This window comes from Amblyraja radiata, chromosome 6 (genome assembly GCF_010909765.2).
Source record: "Amblyraja radiata isolate CabotCenter1 chromosome 6, sAmbRad1.1.pri, whole genome shotgun sequence".
Lineage (NCBI taxonomy): Eukaryota > Metazoa > Chordata > Chondrichthyes > Rajiformes > Rajidae > Amblyraja > Amblyraja radiata.
In genome coordinates this window covers 15,767,542-15,788,347 of record NC_045961.1, presented here as the reverse complement: position 1 = coordinate 15,788,347, position 20,806 = coordinate 15,767,542, and the positions used below count along the sequence as shown (strand labels likewise).

Genomic DNA, 20,806 nt, shown 5'->3' with positions numbered 1-20,806 from the left:
ATAGAACTCCAGAATGCAGGGGATTACTTTTGTCTATTTCACGCGCGCCTCTAATGAAATATAGGCATGTTTAAGGATTCAGATCAGTGAATGAAGAAGAACAATTCAGATTACAAACAGCTATCTTTGTTAAAGTAAATCATTAAAAAAATGTAAAAGCAACGATTCATAAGTCTTTTAAATGTCACTTTAGCATCTGCCTCCACCACCACATCTGGCATTGCGTGCCAGGCACCCATCACCCTCTATGTGAAAAAGAACAAGCCCCGTACATTGTTCTTTTCAGTGATATGACTACGTGCTGCCTGTACAGAGTTTGCACGTTCTCCTAGTGATCACGTGGGTTTGCTCCAGGTGCTCCAGTTTCCTCACACATTCCAAAGACTGCAGGTTTGTAGATTAATTGGCTTCTAATGTGTAGAACAGGACTATTGTATAGGCGATCGCTAGTTGTCGTGGACTCTGTGGGCTGAAGGGCCTTTTGCAACGCTGTATCTCTAAAAGTAAAAACTAAAACCACATTGCGAAAGTGGGCCAAGGACCGGCAGATGGAGTTTAATTGTGACAAGCGCAAACTGATGCATTATGGGAAGGTAAAGCAGAGAACAATTTACAGAGTAAATTGCAGGGCCCTGGGAAAGTTTGTAGACAGAGAGACCTAGGGCTACAAGTACTCGATTCCTTGAAAGTAGCAACACAGACAGATAGGGTGGCGAAGAAAGCATTTGGCACAATTGCCTTCATTGGTCAGGGCTTTGACTAGAGAAGGTGGTAGGTCTGAATGTAGCTCTATAAGGTTTTAGTTTGACCACTTTTGTAGCATTCTGTTATATTCTGGTCTGCTCCATTACAGGAAGGATGTGGGAGCTTTGGAGAGGGAGCAGAAGTTCACCAAGAGGCTTTTAGATAGGCAGATGGATATGGAGGGAATAAGAATATGGACCATGTGCAGGTAGCGGAGAATAGCTTATCTTGACATGACATTTGTGCACAGGCATTGTGGGCCGATGGACCTGTTCCGATGTACGTGATGTACCGTGTGTAGTCTGGTAGTTCAAAGGGTGCAGAAAAGATTCAGGAGGAATTTACCAGGAGTGATGGGTTTAAGTTATAGGGAGACACTGGATAGAATAAGAGAAGTTAATAGACGGCAAACAGGAGGATAGAGCAGGGAAACTGGCCCTTCAGCCCACAGACTCCGCACTGATCATCACCCATTCACTCATACTAATCTCAGATCACTCTCCACATATTCCCGTCAACTCTCCAGACTCCCATCCTTACTGATACACTCAGGGAATTAACAGCAGATGATAAACTCAATTAGCTGAGATATGAAAGAGGATTGGAGCATCCGAGGGGAAATTCATGCAGATCAGAGGGAGTGGAAAGTCCGGATAAGCTGGAGCGAAGGGACCAGGGTCTGAAAGAGGTTCATAAAATCACAAGGGGCACAGATAACGTGGACATCACAACATATGTGTGGGAAGGAACTGCAGATGTTGATTTAAACCGAAGATGGACACAAAAAGCTTGTGTAACTCAGCTGATCAGACAGCTTCTCCAGAGAACAGGAATAGGCTTCGGTTCGTGACCCGTCTTCAGACTGAAAAAGGGTCTCGACCTTAAAAATCAACTATTCCTAGCTTTTTGTGTCGATCGCAATATATGTTGCAATCCATGTTCTCGGGATACCTAAATCTAAATTTTATTAGTTATTTATGTTATGACATCGGATGGAAGCTGCATAACAAATCTCGTTGCGCTTATGTGCAATGACAATAAAAGATATTATCATTATTATTATTATTATTTTTATTATTATGTCCCAGGGCATGAGACTGGGACGACATAGAGGGCACAGGGTGAAGGTGAAAGGGAAATGATTTAATAGGAACCTGAGAGGTAACACACAGAGGGTAGTGGATGCATGGACAGAGCTGCCAGAGGAAGTGGTTGAGGCAGGTGCAACAAAAGCAACATTTAAAAGACATCTGGACAGATAAATGAATAGTAAAGCTTTGCAGGGATATGGACAGAATGCAGGAAAAGTGACTGGTGTAGAGGGAGCATCTTGGTCGGATTGGATGACTTGAGCTGAAGGACCTTCTCCTCTGCAGTGTGACACAGAGTCTGTTGGGGTGGGAGCCGAGGTTTGTGGAAGAATCAGGTTTTGTAGGGTGGTCTTGCATTCGAGTGGCTGTGCAGCATTCTCCTGTCACCTGCGCTGTGAGGAGCGGAGAGCGACCTGCTGGCTACCCTGCTGAAAATCACATGCAATCCTGCAGCAGATTTAACCTCACCCCCCCTCTGTTGCAGGTCCGGTGCCCGTCCGTCTGGTGAATGGGAACAACATGTGCTCCGGGAGAGTGGAGGTCTATCACAACTCCACCTGGGTCACCGTCTGTGGCACGAGCTGGGATATCAATGCGGGGAACGTGGTCTGCAGGGTGTTGAACTGTGGGAACGCCCGGTTAGTAACAACTGCTGTCTCTAACGGAGAGGCCACTGGGAACATCTGGCTGGATGGGGTGAATTGTAACGGGACAGAGCCTGCCCTCGACCAGTGTCCTGCCAAACGATGGCAGGTGAATAACTGCACACACGGAGAGTACGCTGAAGTCTCCTGCTCAGGTGAGTGTGGGTGGGGATGGTCCCTCCTTGAGGAGTGGGTTTCCATGCTCGGGTCAGGAATTTTACATTGAAACCGAAAGTGATGTTATCCACACTTAAAGACAACATGAAAATGAGATGAAGTTGTGGGCAGTGAGGGGGGTTGTGAATGGATGCAACGGGATATATAGATTAGTTGAGTATTAGAGCAGAGAAATAGCAGATGGAGCTTAAATGTACAAGGATGACGTGATCCATTGCAAGAGACCAAATGCACTCGGGAAGTACACAGTAAATGGCAGGACACTCAGGGGCATTGATGTACATGGATAGAGTTGGTTAATAAGAGCTTGTTGAGGATGTTGCCTACAATGAAGAGTATTTGTTACATGGGGATTGTGGATGAATGTAGAGTGTTTTCTCCGAAGCGCAGATGCTGTTGGGTGACTAGGTGGAACAATAGGAAATTTCCTCAACTATTAATATCCCACTCTGTCTAATCCACTCCCCTCACTCCTGGCACCACGTCATATTACACAGTCTCACCTCCCCTTTCACCTGTCTCAGAAGCTTTTGTCGACTTGATTCTGAATCTAACCTCATTCCCTATCTGGCCCAGGTAAGACTGGGAAGGTTTAAAGGAGATTTACAAGGTCGTCAGATCTTTATTCCTGGGATGGATTTGTCCAATACCAGAGGGCACAGGTTTAAGGTGAGAAGGAGAAGGTTTAAAGGAGAGTTATGAGGTGAGTTTTGAGAACTTGACTCTAATTTCAACCTCATCCCCCTCTGTTGCAGGTCCGGTGCCCGTCCGTCTGGTGAATGGGAACAACATGTGCTCCGGGAGAGTGGAGGTCTATCATAACTCCACCTGGGGCACTGTCTGCGGCAGGAGCTGGGATATCAATGCGGGGAACGTGGTCTGCAGGGTGTTGAACTGTGGGACGGCCCGGTCAGTAACAACAGCTGTCTCCTACGGAGAGGCCACTGGGAACATCTGGCTGGATGGGGTGACGTGTAACGGGACAGAGCCTGCCCTCGACCAGTGTCCTGCCAGCCCACGGGTGGTGAATAACTGCACACACGGAGAGTACGCTGGAGTCTCCTGCTCAGGTGAGTGTGGATAGCGCTCAGGGTGTGGGCAGTGTTATGCCAGCCCATGTGGTCTGAATGACTGCAACCACAGTGAGGACGCTGGAGTCTCCTGCTCAGGTGAGTGAGGGTGTTGAGGCAAGTTTGCTAACCTTCTACTGAACTTTGGTTGTTTATTTGTGCTCTCATCCCTCCAGTCTTGTCATCTTGGTTTGTAGCTTGGTTCACTGTCTTGCTGTGACTATAGAACTCCAGAATGCAGGGGATTACTTTTGTCTATTTCACGTGCGCCTCTAATGAAATATAGGCATGTTTAAGGATTCAGATCAGTGAATGAAGAAGAACAATTCAGATTACAAACAGCTATCTTTATTAAAGTAAATCATTAAAAAAGTTTAAAAGCAACGATTCATAAGTCTTTTAAATGTCACTTTAGCATCTGCCTCCACCACCACATCTGGCATTGCATGCCAGGCACCCATCACCCTCTGTGTGAAAAAGAACAAGCCCCGTACATTGTTCTTTTCAGTGATATGACTACGTGCTGCCTGTACAGAGTTTGCACGTTCTCCTAGTGATCACGTGGGTTTGCTCCAGGTGCTCCAGTTTCCTCACACATTCCAAAGACTGCAGGTTTGTAGATTAATTGGCTTCTAATGTGTAGAACAGGACTATTGTATAGGCGATCGCTAGTTGTCGTGGACTCTGTGGGCTGAAGGGCCTTTTGCAACACTGTATCTCTAAAAGTAAAAACTAAAACTACATTGCGAAAGTGGGCCAAGGACCGGCAGATGGAGTTTAATTGTGACAAGCGCAAACTGATGCATTATGGGAAGGTAAAGCAGAGAACAATTTACAGAGTAAATTGCAGGGCCCTGGGAAAGTTTGTAGACAGAGAGACCTAGGGCTACAAGTACTCGATTCCTTGAAAGTAGCAACACAGACAGACAGGGTGGCGAAGAAAGCATTTGGCACAATTGCCTTCATTGGCCAGGGCTTTGACTAGAGAAGGTGGTAGGTCTGAATGTAGCTCTATAAGGTTTTAGTTTGACCACTTTTGTAGCATTCTGTTATATTCTGGTCTGCTCCATTACAGGAAGGACGTGGGAGCTTTGGAGAGGGAGCAGAAGTTCACCAAGAGGCTTTTAGATAGGCAGATGGATATGGAGGGAATAAGAATATGGACCATGTGCAGGCAGCTTATCTTGACATGACATTTGTGCACAGGCATTGTGGGCCGATGGACCTGTTCCGAAGTACGTGATGTACCGTGTGTAGTGTGGTAGTTCAAAGGGTGCAGAAAAGATTCAGGAGGAATTTATAGAAGGTGAACAGGAGGATAGAGCAGGGAAACTTGCCCTTCAGCCCACAGACTCCGCACTGATCATCACCCATTCACTCATACTAATCTCAGATCCCTCTGCACATATTCCCGTCAACTCTCCAGAGTCCCATCCTTACTGATACCCTCAGGGAATTAACAGCAGATGATAAACTCAATTAGCTGTGATATGAGAGAGGATTGGAGCATCCGGGGGGAAATTCATGCAGATCAGGGGGAGTGGAAAGCCTGGATAAGCTGGAGCGAAGGGACCAGGGTCTGTAAGAGGTTCATAAAATCACAAGGGGCACAGATAACGTGGACATCACAACATATGTGTGGGAAGGAACTGCAGATGTTGATTTAAACCGAAGATGGACACAAAAAGCTTGTGTAACTCAGCTGATCAGACAGCTTCTCCAGAGAACAGGAATAGGCTTCGGTTCGTGACCCGTCTTCAGACTGAAAAAGGGTCTCGACCTTAAAAATCAACCATTCCTAGCTTTTTGTGTCGATCACAATATATATGAATGTTGCAATCGATGTTCTCGGGATACCTAAATCTAAATTTTATTAGTTATTTATGTTATGACATCGGTTGGAAGCTGCATAACAAATCTCGTTGCGCTTATGTGCAATGACAATAAAAGATATTATTATTATTATTATTATTATTATTATTATTATTATTATTATTATTATTATTATTATTATTATTATTATTATTATTATGATGTCCCAGGGCATGAAACTGGGATGACATAGAGGGCACAGGGTGAAGGTGAAAATGCAAAGATTTAATAGGAACCTGAGACGTAACACACAGAGGGTAGTGGGTGCATGGACAGAGCTGCCAGAGGAAGTGATTGAGGCAGGTGCAGCAAAAGCAACATTTAAAAGACATCTGGACAGATAAATGAATAAGAAAGCTTTGGCCAGCAGGGTAGCTGCGACCTGCTGGCTACACTGCTGAAAATCACATGCAATCCTGCTGCAGATTTAACTTCATCCCCCCTCTGTTGCAGGTCCGGTGCCCGTCCGTCTGGTGAATGGGAACAACATGTGCTCCGGGAGAGTGGAGGTCTATCATAACTCCACCTGGAGTCACCGTCTGCTGGCACGAGCTGGGATATCAATGCGGGGAACGTGGTCTGCAGGGTGTTGAACTGTGGGACGGCCCGGTTAGTAACAACTGCTGTCTCTAACGGAGATGGCCACTGGGAACATCTGGCTAGGATGGGGTGAAGTGTAACGGGACAGAGCCTGCCCTCGACCAGTGTCCTGCCAGCCCATGGAAGGTGAATAACTGCACACATGGAGAGTACGCTGAAGTCTCCTGCTCAGGTGAGTGTGGGTGGCGTTGATCCCTCCTTGAGGAGTGGGTTTCCATGCTAGGGTCAGGAATTTTACATTGAAACAGAAACTGATGTTATCCATAAATAAAGACAACATGAAAATGAGATGAAGTTGTGGGCAGTGAGGGAGGTTGTGATGGATGCTGCGGGATATAGATTAGTTGGGCATTAGAGAAATGGCAGATGGAGCTTAAATGTACAAGGACGAAGTGATGCATTGCAAGAGACCAAATGCACTCGGGAAGTACACTGTACATGGCAGGCCCCTCGGGCAGTGATGTACAGGGATAGTGTAGTTTAACAAGAGCTTGTTGAGGATGTTGCCTCCAATGAAGAGTATTTGTTACATGGAAATTGTGGATGAATGTGGAGCATTTTCTCCGAAGCGCAGGTGCTGTTGGGTGACTAGTTGGACCAATATGAAATTTCCTCAACTATTAATATCCCACCCTGTCTAATCCACTCCCCTCTCACTCCAGGCACCACTTCATATTCCACAGTCTCACCCTCCCCTTTCACCAGTCTCAGAAGCTTTAGTTGACTGATTCTTAATCTAACCTCATTCCCTATCTGGCCCAGGTAAAACAGGGAAGTTTTAAAGGAGATTACGAGGTAGTCAGATCTTTCGCATGTACAGACCTGGGTGTCATAGTACATCAGTCATTGAAAGTAGGCATGCAGGTGCTGCAGGCAGTGAAGAAAGTGAATGGTATGTTAGCATTCATAGCAAAAGGATTTGAGTATAGGAGCAGGGAGGTTCTACTGCAGTTGTACAGGGTCTTGGTGAGACCGCACCTGGAGTATTGCGTACAGTTTTGGTCTCCTAGTCTGAGGAAAGACATTCTTGCCATAGAGGGAGTACAGAGAAAGTTCACCAGACTGATTCCTGGGATGTCAGGACTTTCATATGAAGAAAGACTGGATAGACTCGGCTTGTACTCGCTATAATTACAAAATTTTGTATAACTTACAAAATTCTTAAGGGGTTGGACAGGCTAGATGCAGGAAGATTGTTCCCGATGTTGGGGAAGTCCAGAACAAGGGGTCACAGTTTAAGGGTAAGGTGGAAATCATTTAGAACCGAGATGAGAAAAACATTTTTCACACAGAGAGTGGTGAATCTCTGGAACTCTCTGCCACAGAAGGTAGTTGCGGCCAGTTCATTGGCTATATAGAAGAGGGAGTTAGATGTGGCCAAAGGGATTAGGGTTAATGGAGAGAATGCAGGTACAGGATACTGAGTTGGATGATCAACCATGATTATATTGAATGGCGGTGCAGGCTCGAAGGGCCGAATGGCCTACTCCTGCACCTATTTTCTATGTTTCTATGTTTATTCCTGTGATGGATGTGTCCAATACCAGAGGGCACAGCTTTAAGGTGAGAAGGAGAAGGTTTAAAGGAGAGTTATGAGGTGAGTTCTGAGAACTTGACTAATTTCAACCTCATCCCCCTCTGTTGCAGGTCCGGTGCCCGTCCGTCTGGTGAATGGGAACAACATGTGCTCTGGGAGAGTGGAGGTCTATCATAACTCCACCTGGGGCACCGTCTGCGGCAGGAGCTGGGATATCAATGCAGGGAACGTGGTCTGCAGGGTGTTGAACTGCGGGACAGCCCGGTCACTAACAATAGCTGCCTCCTACGGAGAGGCCACTGGGAACATCTGGCTGGATGGGGTGAAATGTAATGGGACAGAACCTACCCTTGACCAGTGTCCTGCCAGCCCATGGGGTGTGAATAACTGCACACACGGAGAGTACGCTGGAGTCTCCTGTTCAGGTGAGTGAGGGTGGTGAGGCAAGGTTGCAAACCTTCTCCTGAACTTTTGTTGTTTATTTGTGCTCTTATCCCTCCAGTCTTATCATCTTGGTTTGCAGCTTGTTTCACTGTCTTGCTGTGACTATCGAACTCCAGAATGCAGGGATTACATTTGTCTATTTCATGTGTGTGAAATATAGGCATGTTTAAGGATTCAGATCAGTGAATGATGAAGAACACTTCAGATTACAAACAGCTATCTTTATTGAAGTAAATCAGAAAAAAAGTTTAAAAGCCATGGTTTATAAGTTTTTAAATGTCACTTTAGCATCTGCCTCCACCACCACATCTGGCATTGCGTGCCAGGCACCCATCACCCTCTGTGTGAAAAAGAACAAGCCCCGTACATTGTTGTTTTCAGTGATATGACTACAAGTGCTGTCTGTACGGAGTTTGCACGTTCTCCTTGTGATCACGTGGGTTTTCTCCTGGTGCTCCGCTTTCCTCACACATTCCAAAGACATGCAGGTTTGTGGTAGTTCAAAGGTTGCAGAAAAGATTCAGGAGGAATTTGTGGAAGAATCAGGTTTTGTAGGGTGGTCTTGCTCTCGAGTGGCTGTGCAGCATCCTCCTGTCACCTGCGCTGTGAGCAGCGGAGAGCGACCTGCTGGCTACCCTGCTGAAAATCACATGCAATCCTGCTGCAGATTTAACCTCCTCCCCCCTCTGTTGCAGGTCCGGTGCCCGTCCGTCTGGTGAATGGGAACAACATGTGCTCCGGGAGAGTGGAGGTCTATCATAACTCCACCTGGGTCACCGTCTGTGGCACGAGCTGGGATATCAATGCGGGGAACGTGGTCTGCAGGGTGTTGAACTGTGGGACGGCCCGGTTAGTAACAACTGCTGTCTCTAACGGAGAGGCCACTGGGAACATCTGGCTGGATGGGGTGAATTGTAACGGGACAGAGCCTGCCCTCGACCAGTGTCCTGCCAAACGATGGCAGGTGAATAACTGCACACACGGAGAGTACGCTGAAGTCTCATGCTCAGGTGAGTGTGGGTGGGGATGGTCCCTCCTTGAGGAGTGGGTTTCCATGCTAGGGTCAGGAATTTTACATTGAAACAGAAACTGATGTTATCCATAAATAAAGACAACATGAAAATGAGATGAAGTTGTGGGCAGTGAGGGAGGTTGTGATGGATGCTGCGGGATATAGATTAGTTGGGCATTAGAGAAATGGCAGATGGAGCTTAAATGTACAAGGACGAAGTGATGCATTGCAAGAGACCAAATGCACTCGGGAAGTACACTGTAAATGGCAGGCCCCTCAGGGGCAGTGATGTACAGGGATAGTGTAGTTTAACAAGAGCTTGTTGAGGATGTTGCCTCCAATGAAGAGTATTTGTTACATGGAAATTGTGGATGAATGTGGAGCATTTTCTCCGAAGCGCAGATGCTGTTGGGTGACTAGTTGGACCAATATGAAATTTCCTCAACTATTAATATCCCACCCTGTCTAATCCACTCCCCTCTCACTCCAGGCACCACTTCATATTCCACAGTCTCACCCTCCCCTTTCACCAGTCTCAGAAGCTTTAGTTGACTGATTCTTAATCTAACCTCATTCCCTATCTGGCCCAGGTAAAACAGGGAAGTTTTAAAGGAGATTACGAGGTAGTCAGATCTTTCGCATGTACAGACCTGGGTGTCATGGTACATCAGTCATTGAAAGTAGGCATGCAGGTGCAGCAGGCAGTGAAGAAAGTGAATGGTATGTTAGCATTCATAGCAAAAGGATTTGAGTATAGGAGCAGGGAGGTTCTACTGCAGTTGTACAGGGTCTTGGTGAGACCGCACCTGGAGTATTGCGTACAGTTTTGGTCTCCTAGTCTGAGGAAAGACATTCTTGCCATAGAGGGAGTACAGAGAAAGTTCACCAGACTGATTCCTGGGATGTCAGGACTTTCATATGAAGAAAGACTGGATAGACTCGGCTTGTACTCGCTATAATTACAAAATTTTGTATAACTTACAAAATTCTTAAGGGGTTGGACAGGCTAGATGCAGGAAGATTGTTCCCGATGTTGGGGAAGTCCAGAACAAGGGGTCACAGTTTAAGGGTAAGGGGGAAATCTTTTAGAACCGAGATGAGAAAAACATTTTTCACACAGAGAGTGGTGAATCTCTGGAACTCTCTGCCACAGAAGGTAGTTGCGGCCAGTTCATTGGCTATATAGAAGAGGGAGTTAGATGTGGCCAAAGGGATTAGGGTTAATGGAGAGAATGCAGGTACAGGATACTGAGTTGGATGATCAACCATGGTTATATTGAATGGCGGTGCAGGCTCGAAGGGCCGAATGGCCTACTCCTGCACCTATTTTCTATGTTTCTATGTTTATTCCTGGGATGGGTGTGTCCAATACCAGAGGGCACAGCTTTAAGGTGAGAAGGAGAAGGTTTAAAGGAGAGTTATGAGGTGAGTTCTGAGAACTTGACTAATTTCAACCTCATCCCCCTCTGTTGCAGGTCCGGTGCCCGTCCGTCTGGTGAATGGGAACAACATGTGCTCTGGGAGAGTGGAGGTCTATCATAACTCCACCTGGGGCACCGTCTGCGGCAGGAGCTGGGATATCAATGCAGGGAACGTGGTCTGCAGGGTGTTGAACTGCGGGACAGCCCGGTCACTAACAATAGCTGCCTCCTACGGAGAGGCCACTGGGAACATCTGGCTGGATGGGGTGAAATGTAATGGGACAGAACCTACCCTTGACCAGTGTCCTGCCAGCCCATGGGGTGTGAATAACTGCACACACGGAGAGTACGCTGGAGTCTCCTGTTCAGGTGAGTGAGGGTGGTGAGGCAAGGTTGCAAACCTTCTGAACTTTTGTTGTATATTTGTGCTCTTATCCCTCCAGTCTTATCATCTTGGTTTGCAGCTTGTTTCACTGTCTTGCTGTGACTATCGAACTCCAGAATGCAGGGATTACATTTGTCTATTTCATGTGTGTGAAATATAGGCATGTTTAAGGATTCAGATCAGTGAATGATGAAGAACACTTCAGATTACAAACAGCTATCTTTATTGAAGTAAATCAGAAAAAAAGTTTAAAAGCCATGGTTTATAAGTTTTTAAATGTCACTTTAGCATCTGCCTCCACCACCACATCTGGCATTGCGTGCCAGGCACCCATCACCCTCTGTGTGAAAAAGAACAAGCCCCGTACATTGTTGTTTTCAGTGATATGACTACAAGTGCTGTCTGTACGGAGTTTGCACGTTCTCCTTGTGATCACGTGGGTTTTCTCCTGGTGCTCCGCTTTCCTCACACATTCCAAAGACATGCAGGTTTGTGGTAGTTCAAAGGTTGCAGAAAAGATTCAGGAGGAATTTGTGGAAGAATCAGGTTTTGTAGGGTGGTCTTGCTCTCGAGTGGCTGTGCAGCATCCTCCTGTCACCTGCGCTGTGAGCAGCGGAGAGCGACCTGCTGGCTACCCTGCTGAAAATCACATGCAATCCTGCTGCAGATTTAACCTCCTCCCCCCTCTGTTGCAGGTCCGGTGCCCGTCCGTCTGGTGAATGGGAACAACATGTGCTCCGGGAGAGTGGAGGTCTATCATAACTCCACCTGGAGCACTGTCTGCGGCAGGAGGTGGGATATCAATGCGGGGAACGTGGTCTGCAGGGTGTTGAACTGTGGGACAGCCCGGTTAGTAACAACTGCTGTCTCCTACGGAGAGGCCACTGGGAACATCTGGCTGAATGGGGTGAGTTGTAACGGGACAGAGCCTGCCCTCGACCAGTGTCCTGCCAAACGATGGCAGGTGAATAACTGCACACACGGAGAGTACGCTGAAGTCTCCTGCTCAGGTGAGTGTGGGTGGCGTTGATCCCTCCTTGAGGAGTGGGTTTCCATGCTAGGGTCAGGAATTTTACATTGAAACAGAAACTGATGTTATCCATAAATAAAGACAACATGAAAATGAGATGAAGTTGTGGGCAGTGAGGGAGGTTGTGATGGATGCTGCGGGATATAGATTAGTTGGGCATTAGAGAAATGGCAGATGGAGCTTAAATGTACAAGGACGAAGTGATGCATTGCAAGAGACCAAATGCACTCGGGAAGTACACTGTAAATGGCAGGCCCCTCAGGGGCGGTGATGTACAGGGATAGTGTAGTTTAACAAGAGCTTGTTGAGGATGTTGCCTCCAATGAAGAGTATTTGTTACATGGAAATTGTGGATGAATGTGGAGCATTTTCTCCGAAGCGCAGATGCTGTTGGGTGACTAGTTGGACCAATATGAAATTTCCTCAACTATTAATATCCCACCCTGTCTAATCCACTCCCCTCTCACTCCAGGCACCACTTCATATTCCACAGTCTCACCCTCCCCTTTCACCAGTCTCAGAAGCTTTTGTTGACTTGATTCTTAATCTAACCTCATTCCCTATCTGGCCCAGGTAAAACAGGGAAGTTTTAAAGGAGATTACGAGGTAGTCAGATCTTTTGCATGTACAGACCTGGGTGTCATGGTACATCAGTCATTGAAAGTAGGGATGCAGGTTCAGCAGGCAGTGAAGAAAGCGAATGGTATGTTAGCATTCATAGCAAAAGGATTTGTGTATAGGAGCAGGGAGGTTCTACTGCAGTTGTACAGGGACTTGGTGAGACCACACCTAGAGTATTGCGTACAGTTTTGGTCTCCTAGTCTGAGGAAAGACATTCTTGCCATAGAGGGAGTACAGAGAAAGTTCACCAGACTGATTCCTGGGATGTCAGCACTTTCATATGAAGAAAGACTGGATAGACTCGGCTTGTACTCGCTATAATTACAAAATTTTGTATAACTTACAAAATTCTTCAGGGGTTGGACAGGCTAGATGCAGGAAGATTGTTCCCGATGTTGGGGAAGTCCAGAACAAGGGGTCACAGTTTAAGGGTAAGGGGGAAATCTTTTAGAACCGAGATGAGAAAAACATTTTTCATACAGAGAGTGGTGAATCTCTGGAACTCTCTGCCACAGAAGGTAGTTGAGGCCAGTTCATTGGCTATATAGAAGAGGGAGTTAGATGTGGCCAAAGGGATTAGGGGTAATGGAGAGAAGGCAGGTACAGGATACTGAGTTGGATGATCAACCATGATTATATTGAATGGCGGTGCAGGCTCGAAGGGCCGAATGGCCTACTCCTGCACCTATTTTCTATGTTTCTATGTTTATTCCTGGGATGGGTTTGTCCAATACCAGAGGGCACAGCTTTAAGGTGAGAAGGAGAAGGTTTAAAGGAGAGTTATGAGGTGAGTTCTGAGAACTTGACTAATTTCAACCTCATCCCCCTCTGTTGCAGGTCCGGTGCCCGTCCGTCTGGTGAATGGGAACAACATGTGCTCCGGGAGAGTGGAGGTCTATCATAACTCCACCTGGGGCACCGTCTGCGGCAGGAGGTGGGATATCAATGCGGGGAACGTGGTCTGCAGGGTGTTGAACTGCGGGACAGCCCGGTCACTAACAATAGCTGCCTCCTACGGAGAGGCCACTGGGAACATCTGGCTGGATGGGGTGAAATGTAATGGGACAGAACCTGCCCTCGACCAGTGTCCTGCCAGCCCATGGGGTGTGAATAACTGCACACACGGAGAGAACGCTGGAGTCTCCTGTTCAGGTGAGTGAGGGTGGTGAGGCAAGGTTGCAAACCTTCTCCTGAACTTTTGTTGTATGTTTGTGCTCTTATCCCTCCAGTCTTATCATCTTGGTTTTGATGTCCAGCCTTGGTTTTGGTCTGCCCAGCCTTGCCAACCTCAGCGGCTGCTCCACTGACCCTCCCCCATCCCCCCCCAACCATGTCACCCCGCTCTTCCCCACCCACATTACAGCCCTCTCTCCCCCCCACCCCCTGACCACCCACCACTCCTCCAACACCCACAACCCCCCCCCCCCCCCACACATCGCCCCGTCCCCAGTCCACCCACCTGCCTTCCTCTGGCCCCAACTCCCACCCCTACCGGGTGTTCACCACCGACCTCCCCCTCTCCCCCACCCAACGGTCTGTCCTCAGCAGAGGTCTTACCTTTGTCCCCCTCCGTCCCCATCTCAATGAGTTACGCGCCCACCATGACTTGGAGCGCTTCTACCGTCGTCTCCGCCTCACAGCGCACTTCCATGGGAAGGAGTCCTCGCCCCCCAATGATGACCCCTTTTCCCGTCTCCAACGCACCCCCTCCTCGTGGAACCCCTCTCATAAAGTCCCGGCTCTGGAACTCTTTATCCAGAACTGCCGCCGCGACGTCAACCGCCTCAACTTCTCCACTCCCCTGTCTCACTCTAATCTTTCCCCCTCTGAACGCACTGCCATTGAATCACTCCGCAAAAACCCAGATTGGGTCATCAAACCAGCCGACAAGGGAGGTGCCGTGGTAGTCTGGCGCGCCGACCTCTACAAAGCTGAGGCCACGCACCAACTCTCGGACACCTCCTCCTACTTACCCTTGGACCATGACCCCACTGACGAGCACCAGGCCACCATTTCTAGCACCATCACCGACTTCATCAATTCCCACGCCCTGCCCGACCAAGCTTCCAACCTCATCATTCCCCAGCCCCGCACGGCCCGTTTTTACCTTCTCCCCAAAATCCACAAACCCGGCTCTCCCGGCAGACCCATTGTCTCTGCGTGTTCGTGCCCCACCGAACTCATCTCCACATACCTTGACTCCATCCTATCCCCCTTGGTCAAATCCCTCCCCACCTATGTTCTAGACACCTCAGACACTCTCCGCCGCCTCCACGCATTCCACTCTCTGGGCCCTCACCCCCTCATCTTCACCATGGATGTCCGGTCACTCTACACCTCCATCCCCCACCAGGATGGCCTCAGAGCCCTCCGGTTCTTCCTCGACCAGAGGAGCAACCTATACCCAGCCACTGACACTCTCCTCCGCTTAGCGGAGTTGGTCCTCACCCTCAACAACTTTACATTTGACTCCTCCCATTTCCTCCAAACACAAGGCGTAGCTATGGGCACACGCATGGGCCCCAGCTACGCCTGCCTCTTTGTCGGGTACGTTGAACAATCCTTGTTCGAGACGTACCAGGGCCCCATCCCCGACCTCTACCTCCGTTACATTGACGACTGCTTTGGGGCCACCTCCTGCACCTACACACAACTGACTGACTTCATCCACTTCACCACCAACTTCCAACCGGCACTCCAATACACGTGGACGATTTCCAACACTTCCCTACCATTCCTTGACCTCTCTATCTCCATCGCAGGGGACAGACTCCTGACCGACATACATTACAAACCCACTGACTCACATGGCTATCTGGACTACACGTCTTCCCACCCTGCCCCCTGTAAAGACTCCATCCCCTACTCCCAATTCCTCCGCCTACGCCGCATCTGTTCCCAGGATGAGACATTCCATACCAGGGCATCGGAAATGTCCTCGTTCTTCAGGGAACGGGGATTCCCCTCCGCCACCATAGATGAGGCTCACACCAGGGTCTCATCCATACCCCGTAACACTGCTCTCTCTCCCCATCCCCGCACTCGCAACAAGGGCAGAGTCCCTCTGGTCCTCACCTTTCACCCCACCAGCCGGCAAATACAACACATAATCCTCCGCCATTTCCGCCACCTCCAACGTGACCCCACCACTCGCCACATCTTCCCATCTCCCCCCATGTCTGCCTTCCGCAAAGACCGCTCCCTCCGCAACTCCCTCGTCAATTCTTACCTTCCCTCCCGCACCACCCCCTCCCCGGGCACTTTCCGTTGCAACCGCAAGAAATGCAACACCTGTCCCTTCAACCTCCCCCCTCGACTCCATTCAAGGACCCAAGCAGTCGTTCCAGGTGCGACAAAGGTTCACCTGTATCTCCTCCAACCTCACCTACTGCATCCGCTGCTCTAGATGTCAGCTGATTTACATCGGGGAGACTAAGCGTAGGTTGGGCGATCGTTTCGCCGAACACCTCGCTCAGTCTGCAATAACCTACCTGAACTCCCGGTGGCTCAGCACTTCAACTCCCCCTCCCATTCCCAATCCGACCTCTCTGTCCTGGGTCTCCTCCATTGCCAGAGTGAGCAACAGCGGAAATTGGAGGAACAGCACCTCATATTCCGTCTGGGGACCTTGCGTCCGGATGGCATTAACATTGAATTCTCCCAATTTTGCTAGCCCTTGCTGTCTCCTCCCCTTCCTTAACCCTCTAGCTGTCTCCTCCCACCCTCCCATCCGCCCGCCCTCGGGCTCCTCCTCCTCCTCCCCTTTTTCTTCCTTCTCACCCCCCCCATCCCCCATCAGTCTGAAGAAGGGTTTCGGCCCGAAACGTCGCCTATTTCCTTCGCTCCATAGATGCAGCTGCACCCGCTGAGCTTCCCCAGCAATTTTGTGTACCTTATCATCTTGGTTTGCAGCTTGTTTCACTGTCTTGCTGTGACTATCGAACTCCAGAATGCAGGGGATTACATTTGTCTATTTCATGTGTGTGAAATATAGGCATGTTTAAGGATTCAGATCAGTGAATGAAGAAGAACACTTCAGATTACAAACAGCTATTTTTGTTGAAGTAAATCAGAAAAAAAGTTTAAAAGCCATGGTTTATAAGTTTTTAAATGTCACTTTAGCATCTGCCTCCACCACCACATCTGGCATTGCGTGCCAGGCACCCATCACCCTCTGTGTGAAAAAGAACAAGCCTCGTACAATGTTGTTTTCAGTGATATGACTACAAGTGCTGTCTGTACGGAGTTTGCACGTTCTCCTTGTGATCACGTGGGTTTTCTCCGGGTGCTCCGTTTCCTCACACATTCCAAAGACATGCAGGTTTGTGGTAGTTCAAAGGTTGCAGAAAAGATTCAGGAGGAATTTTTGTGGAAGAATCAGGTTTTGTAGGGTGGTCTTGCTCTCGAGTGGCTGTGCAGCATCCTCCTGTCACCTGCGCTGTGAGCAGCGGAGAGCGACCTGCTGGCTACCCTGCTGAAAATCACATGCAATCCTGCTGCAGATTTAACCTCCTCCCTCCTCTGTTGCAGGTCCGGTGCCCGTCCGTCTGGTGAATGGGAACAACATGTGCTCCGGGAGAGTGGAGGTCTATCATAACTCCACCTGGAGCATTGTCTGCGGCAGGAGGTGGGATATCAATGCGGGGAACGTGGTCTGCAGGGTGTTGAACTGTGGGACAGCCCGGTTAGTAACAACTGCTGTCTCCTACGGAGAGGCCAATGGGAACATCTGGCTGAATGGGGTGAGTTGTAACGGGACAGAGCCTGCCCTCGACCAGTGTCCTGCCAAACGATGGCAGGTGAATAACTGCACACACGGAGAGTACGCTGAAGTCTCCTGCTCAGGTGAGTGTGGGTGGCGTTGATCCCTCCTTGAGGAGTGGGTTTCCATGCTAGGGTCAGGAATTTTACATTGAAACAGAAACTGATGTTATCCATAAATAAAGACAACATGAAAATGAGATGAAGTTGTGGACAGTGAGGGAGGTTGTGATGGATGCTGCGGGATATAGATTAGTTGGGTATTAGAGAAATGACAGATGGAGCTTAAATGTACAAGGACGAAGTGATGCATTGCAAGAGACCAAATGCACTCGGGAAGTACACTGTAAATGGCAGGCCCCTCAGGGGCTGTGATGTACAGGGATAGTGTAGTTTAACAAGAGCTTGTTGAGGATGTTGCCTCCAATGAAGAGTATTTGTTACATGGAAATCGTGGATGAATGTGGAGCATTTTCTCCGAAGCGCAGATGCTGTTGGGTGACTAGTTGGACCAATATGAAATGTCTTCAACTATTAATATCCCACCCTGTCTATTCCACTCCCCTCTCACTCCAGGCACCACTTCATATTCCACAGTCTCACCCTCCCCTTTCACCAGTCTCAGAAGCTTTTGTTGACTTGATTCTTAATCTAACCTCATTCCCTATCTGGCCCAGGTAAAACAGGGAAGTTTTAAAGGAGATTACGAGGTAGTCAGATCTTTCGCATGTACAGACCTGGGTGTCATGGTACATCAGTCATTGAACGTAGGCACGCAGGTGCAGCAGGCAGTGAAGAACGCGAATGGTACGTTAGCATTCATAGCAAAAGGATTTGAGTCTAGGAGCAGGGAGGTTCTACTGCAGTTGTACAGGGTCTTGGTGAGACCACACCTGAAGTATTGCGTACAGTTTTGGTCTCCTAGTCTGAGGAAAGACATTCTTGCCATAGAGGGAGTACAGAGAAAGTTCACCAGACTGATTCCTGGGATGTCAGGACTTTCATATGAAGAAAGACTGGATAGACTCGGCTTGTACTCGCTATAATTACAAAATTTTGTATAACTTACAAAATTCTTAAGGGGTTGGACAGGCTAGATGCAGGAAGATTGTTCCCGATGTTGGGGAAGTCCAGAACAAGGGGTCACAGTTTAAGGGTAAGGGGGAAATCTTTTAGAACCGAGATAAGAAAAAAAAATTTCACACAGAGAGTGGTGAATCTCTGGAACTCTCTGCCACAGAAGGTAGTTGAGGCCAGTTCATTGGCTATATAGAAGAGGGAGTTAGATGTGGCCAAAGGGATTAGGGTTAATGAGAAGGCAGGTACAGGATACTGAGTTGGATGATCAACCATGATTATATTGAATGGCGGTGCAGGCTCGAAGGGCCAAATGGCCTACTCCTGCACCTATTTTCTATGTTTCTATGTTTATTCTTGAAATGGGTTTGTCCAATACCAGAGGGCACAGCTTTAAGGTGAGAAGGAGAAGGTTTAAAGGAGAGTTATGAGGTGAGTTCTGAGAACTTGACTAATTTCAACCTCATCCCCCTCTGTTGCAGGTCCGGTGCCCGTCCGTCTGGTGAATGGGAACAACATGTGCTCCGGGAGAGTGGAGGTCTATCATAACTCCACCTGGGGCACCGTCTGCGGCAGGAGCTGGGACATCAATGCAGGGAACGTGGTCTGCAGGGTGTTGAACTGCGGGACAGCCCGGTCACTAACAATAGCTGCCTCCTACGGAGAGGCCACTGGGAACATCTGGCTGGATGGGGTGAAATGTAATGGGACAGAACCTGCCCTCGACCAGTGTCCTGCCAGCCCATGGGGTGTGAATAACTGCACACACGGAGAGTACGCTGGAGTCTCCTGTTCAGGTGAGTGAGGGTGGTGAGGCAAGGTTGCAAACCTTCTCCTGAACTTTTGTTGTATATTTGTGCTCTTATCCCTCCAGTCTTATCATCTTGGTTTGCAGCTTGTTTCACTGTCTTGCTGTGACTATCGAACTCCAGAATGCAGGGGATTACATTTGTCTATTTCATGTGTGTGAAATATAGGCATGTTTAAGGATTCAGATCAGTGAATGAAGAAGAACACTTCAGATTACAAACAGCTATCTTTATTGAAGTAAATCAGAAAAAAAGTTTAAAAGCCATGGTTTATAAGTTTTTAAATGTCACTTTAGCATCTGCCTCCACCACCACATCTGGCATTGCGTGCCAGGCACCCATCACCCTCTGTGTGAAAAAGAACAAGCCCCGTACATTGTTGTTTTCAGTGATATGACTACAAGTGCTGTCTGTACGGAGTTTGCACGTTCTCCTTGTGATCACGTGGGTTTTCTCCGGGTGCTCCGCTTTCCTCACACATTCCAAAGACATGCAGGTTTGTGGTAGTTCAAAGGTTGCAGAAAAGATTCAGGAGGAATTTGTGGAAGAATCAGGTTTTGTAGGGTGGTCTTGCTCTCGAGTGGCTGTGCAGCATCCTCCTGTCACCTGCGCTGTGAGCAGCGGAGAGCGACCTGCTGGCTACCCTGCTGAAAATCACATGCAATCCTGCTGCAGATTTAACCTCCTCCCCCCTCTGTTGCAGGTCCGGTGCCCGTCCGTCTGGTGAATGGGAACAACATGTGCTCCGGGAGAGTGGAGGTCTATCATAACTCCACCTGGGGCACTGTCTGCGGCAGGAGCTGGGATATCAATGCGGGGAACGTGGTCTGCAGGGTGTTGAACTGTGGGACGGCCCGGTCAGTAACAACAGCTGTCTCCTACGGAGAGGCCACTGGGAACATCTGGCTGGATGGGGTGACGTGTAACGAGACAGAGCCTGCCCTCGACCAGTGTCCTGCCAGCCCATGGGTGGTGAATAACTGCACACACGGAGAGTACGCTGGAGTCTCCTGCTCAGGTGAGTGTGGATAGCGCTCAGGGTGTGGGCAGTGTTATGCCAGCCCATGTGGTGTGAATGACTGCAACCACAGTGAGGACGCTGGAGTCTCCTGCTCAGGTGAGTGAGGGTGTTGAGGCAAGATTGCAAACCTTCTACTGAACTTTGGTTGTATATTTGTGCTCTCATCCCTCCAGTCTTGTCATCTTGGTTTGTAGCTTGGTTCACTGTCTTGCTGTGACTATAGCACTCCAGAATGCAGGGGATTACGTTTGCCTATTTCACGTGCGCCTCTAATGAAATATAGGCATGTTTAAGGATTCAGATCAGTGAATGAAGAAGAACAATTCAGATTACAAACAGCTATCTTTATTAAAGTAAATCATTAAAAAAGTTTAAAAGCAACGATTCATAAGTCTTTTAAATGTCACTTTAGCATCTGCCTCCACCACCACATCTGGCATTGCATGCCAGGCACCCATCACCCTCTGTGTGAAAAAGAACAAGCCCCGTA

At 48.4% G+C, this 20,806-nt stretch overlaps 2 protein-coding genes across 2 annotated transcripts in view; both read left to right on the top strand.

Moving 5' to 3' along the window:
• The first annotated feature begins 2,470 nt into the window (after positions 1-2,470).
• Positions 2,471-6,191, top strand: LOC116974689 (scavenger receptor cysteine-rich type 1 protein M130-like). The gene is made up of 3 exons (XM_033023409.1): positions 2,471-2,634; positions 3,412-3,726; positions 6,052-6,191. The coding sequence occupies exons 2-3, from the start codon at positions 3,447-3,449 to the stop codon at positions 6,189-6,191; spliced, it is 420 nt and encodes a 139-aa protein (XP_032879300.1). The 5' UTR covers positions 2,471-2,634; positions 3,412-3,446.
• Positions 6,192-8,661: 2,470 nt separating this feature from the next.
• Positions 8,662-20,806, top strand: part of LOC116974688 (deleted in malignant brain tumors 1 protein-like) — a 33,659-nt gene continuing 21,514 nt past the window's right edge. Inside the window, exons 1-8 of the mRNA XM_033023407.1 lie at positions 8,662-8,725; positions 8,875-9,189; positions 10,667-10,981; positions 11,693-12,007; positions 13,486-13,800; positions 17,179-17,493; positions 18,969-19,283; positions 19,999-20,313. Of these exons, the coding sequence (XP_032879298.1) occupies positions 8,662-8,725; positions 8,875-9,189; positions 10,667-10,981; positions 11,693-12,007; positions 13,486-13,800; positions 17,179-17,493; positions 18,969-19,283; positions 19,999-20,313 (2,269 nt within the window). The remainder of the gene's footprint in view (positions 8,726-8,874; positions 9,190-10,666; positions 10,982-11,692; positions 12,008-13,485; positions 13,801-17,178; positions 17,494-18,968; positions 19,284-19,998; positions 20,314-20,806) is intronic.

Excerpts from the sequence above, each read along its gene's own strand:
- LOC116974689 (XM_033023409.1), top strand. The coding sequence starts at position 3,447 with ATGTGCTCCGGGAGAGTGGAGGTCTATCATAACTCCACCTGGGGCACT. Across the intron at positions 3,727-6,051 it reads CGCTGGAGTCTCCTGCTCAG|GTCCGGTGCCCGTCCGTCTG; the intron begins GTGAGTGTGGAT and ends CCTCTGTTGCAG.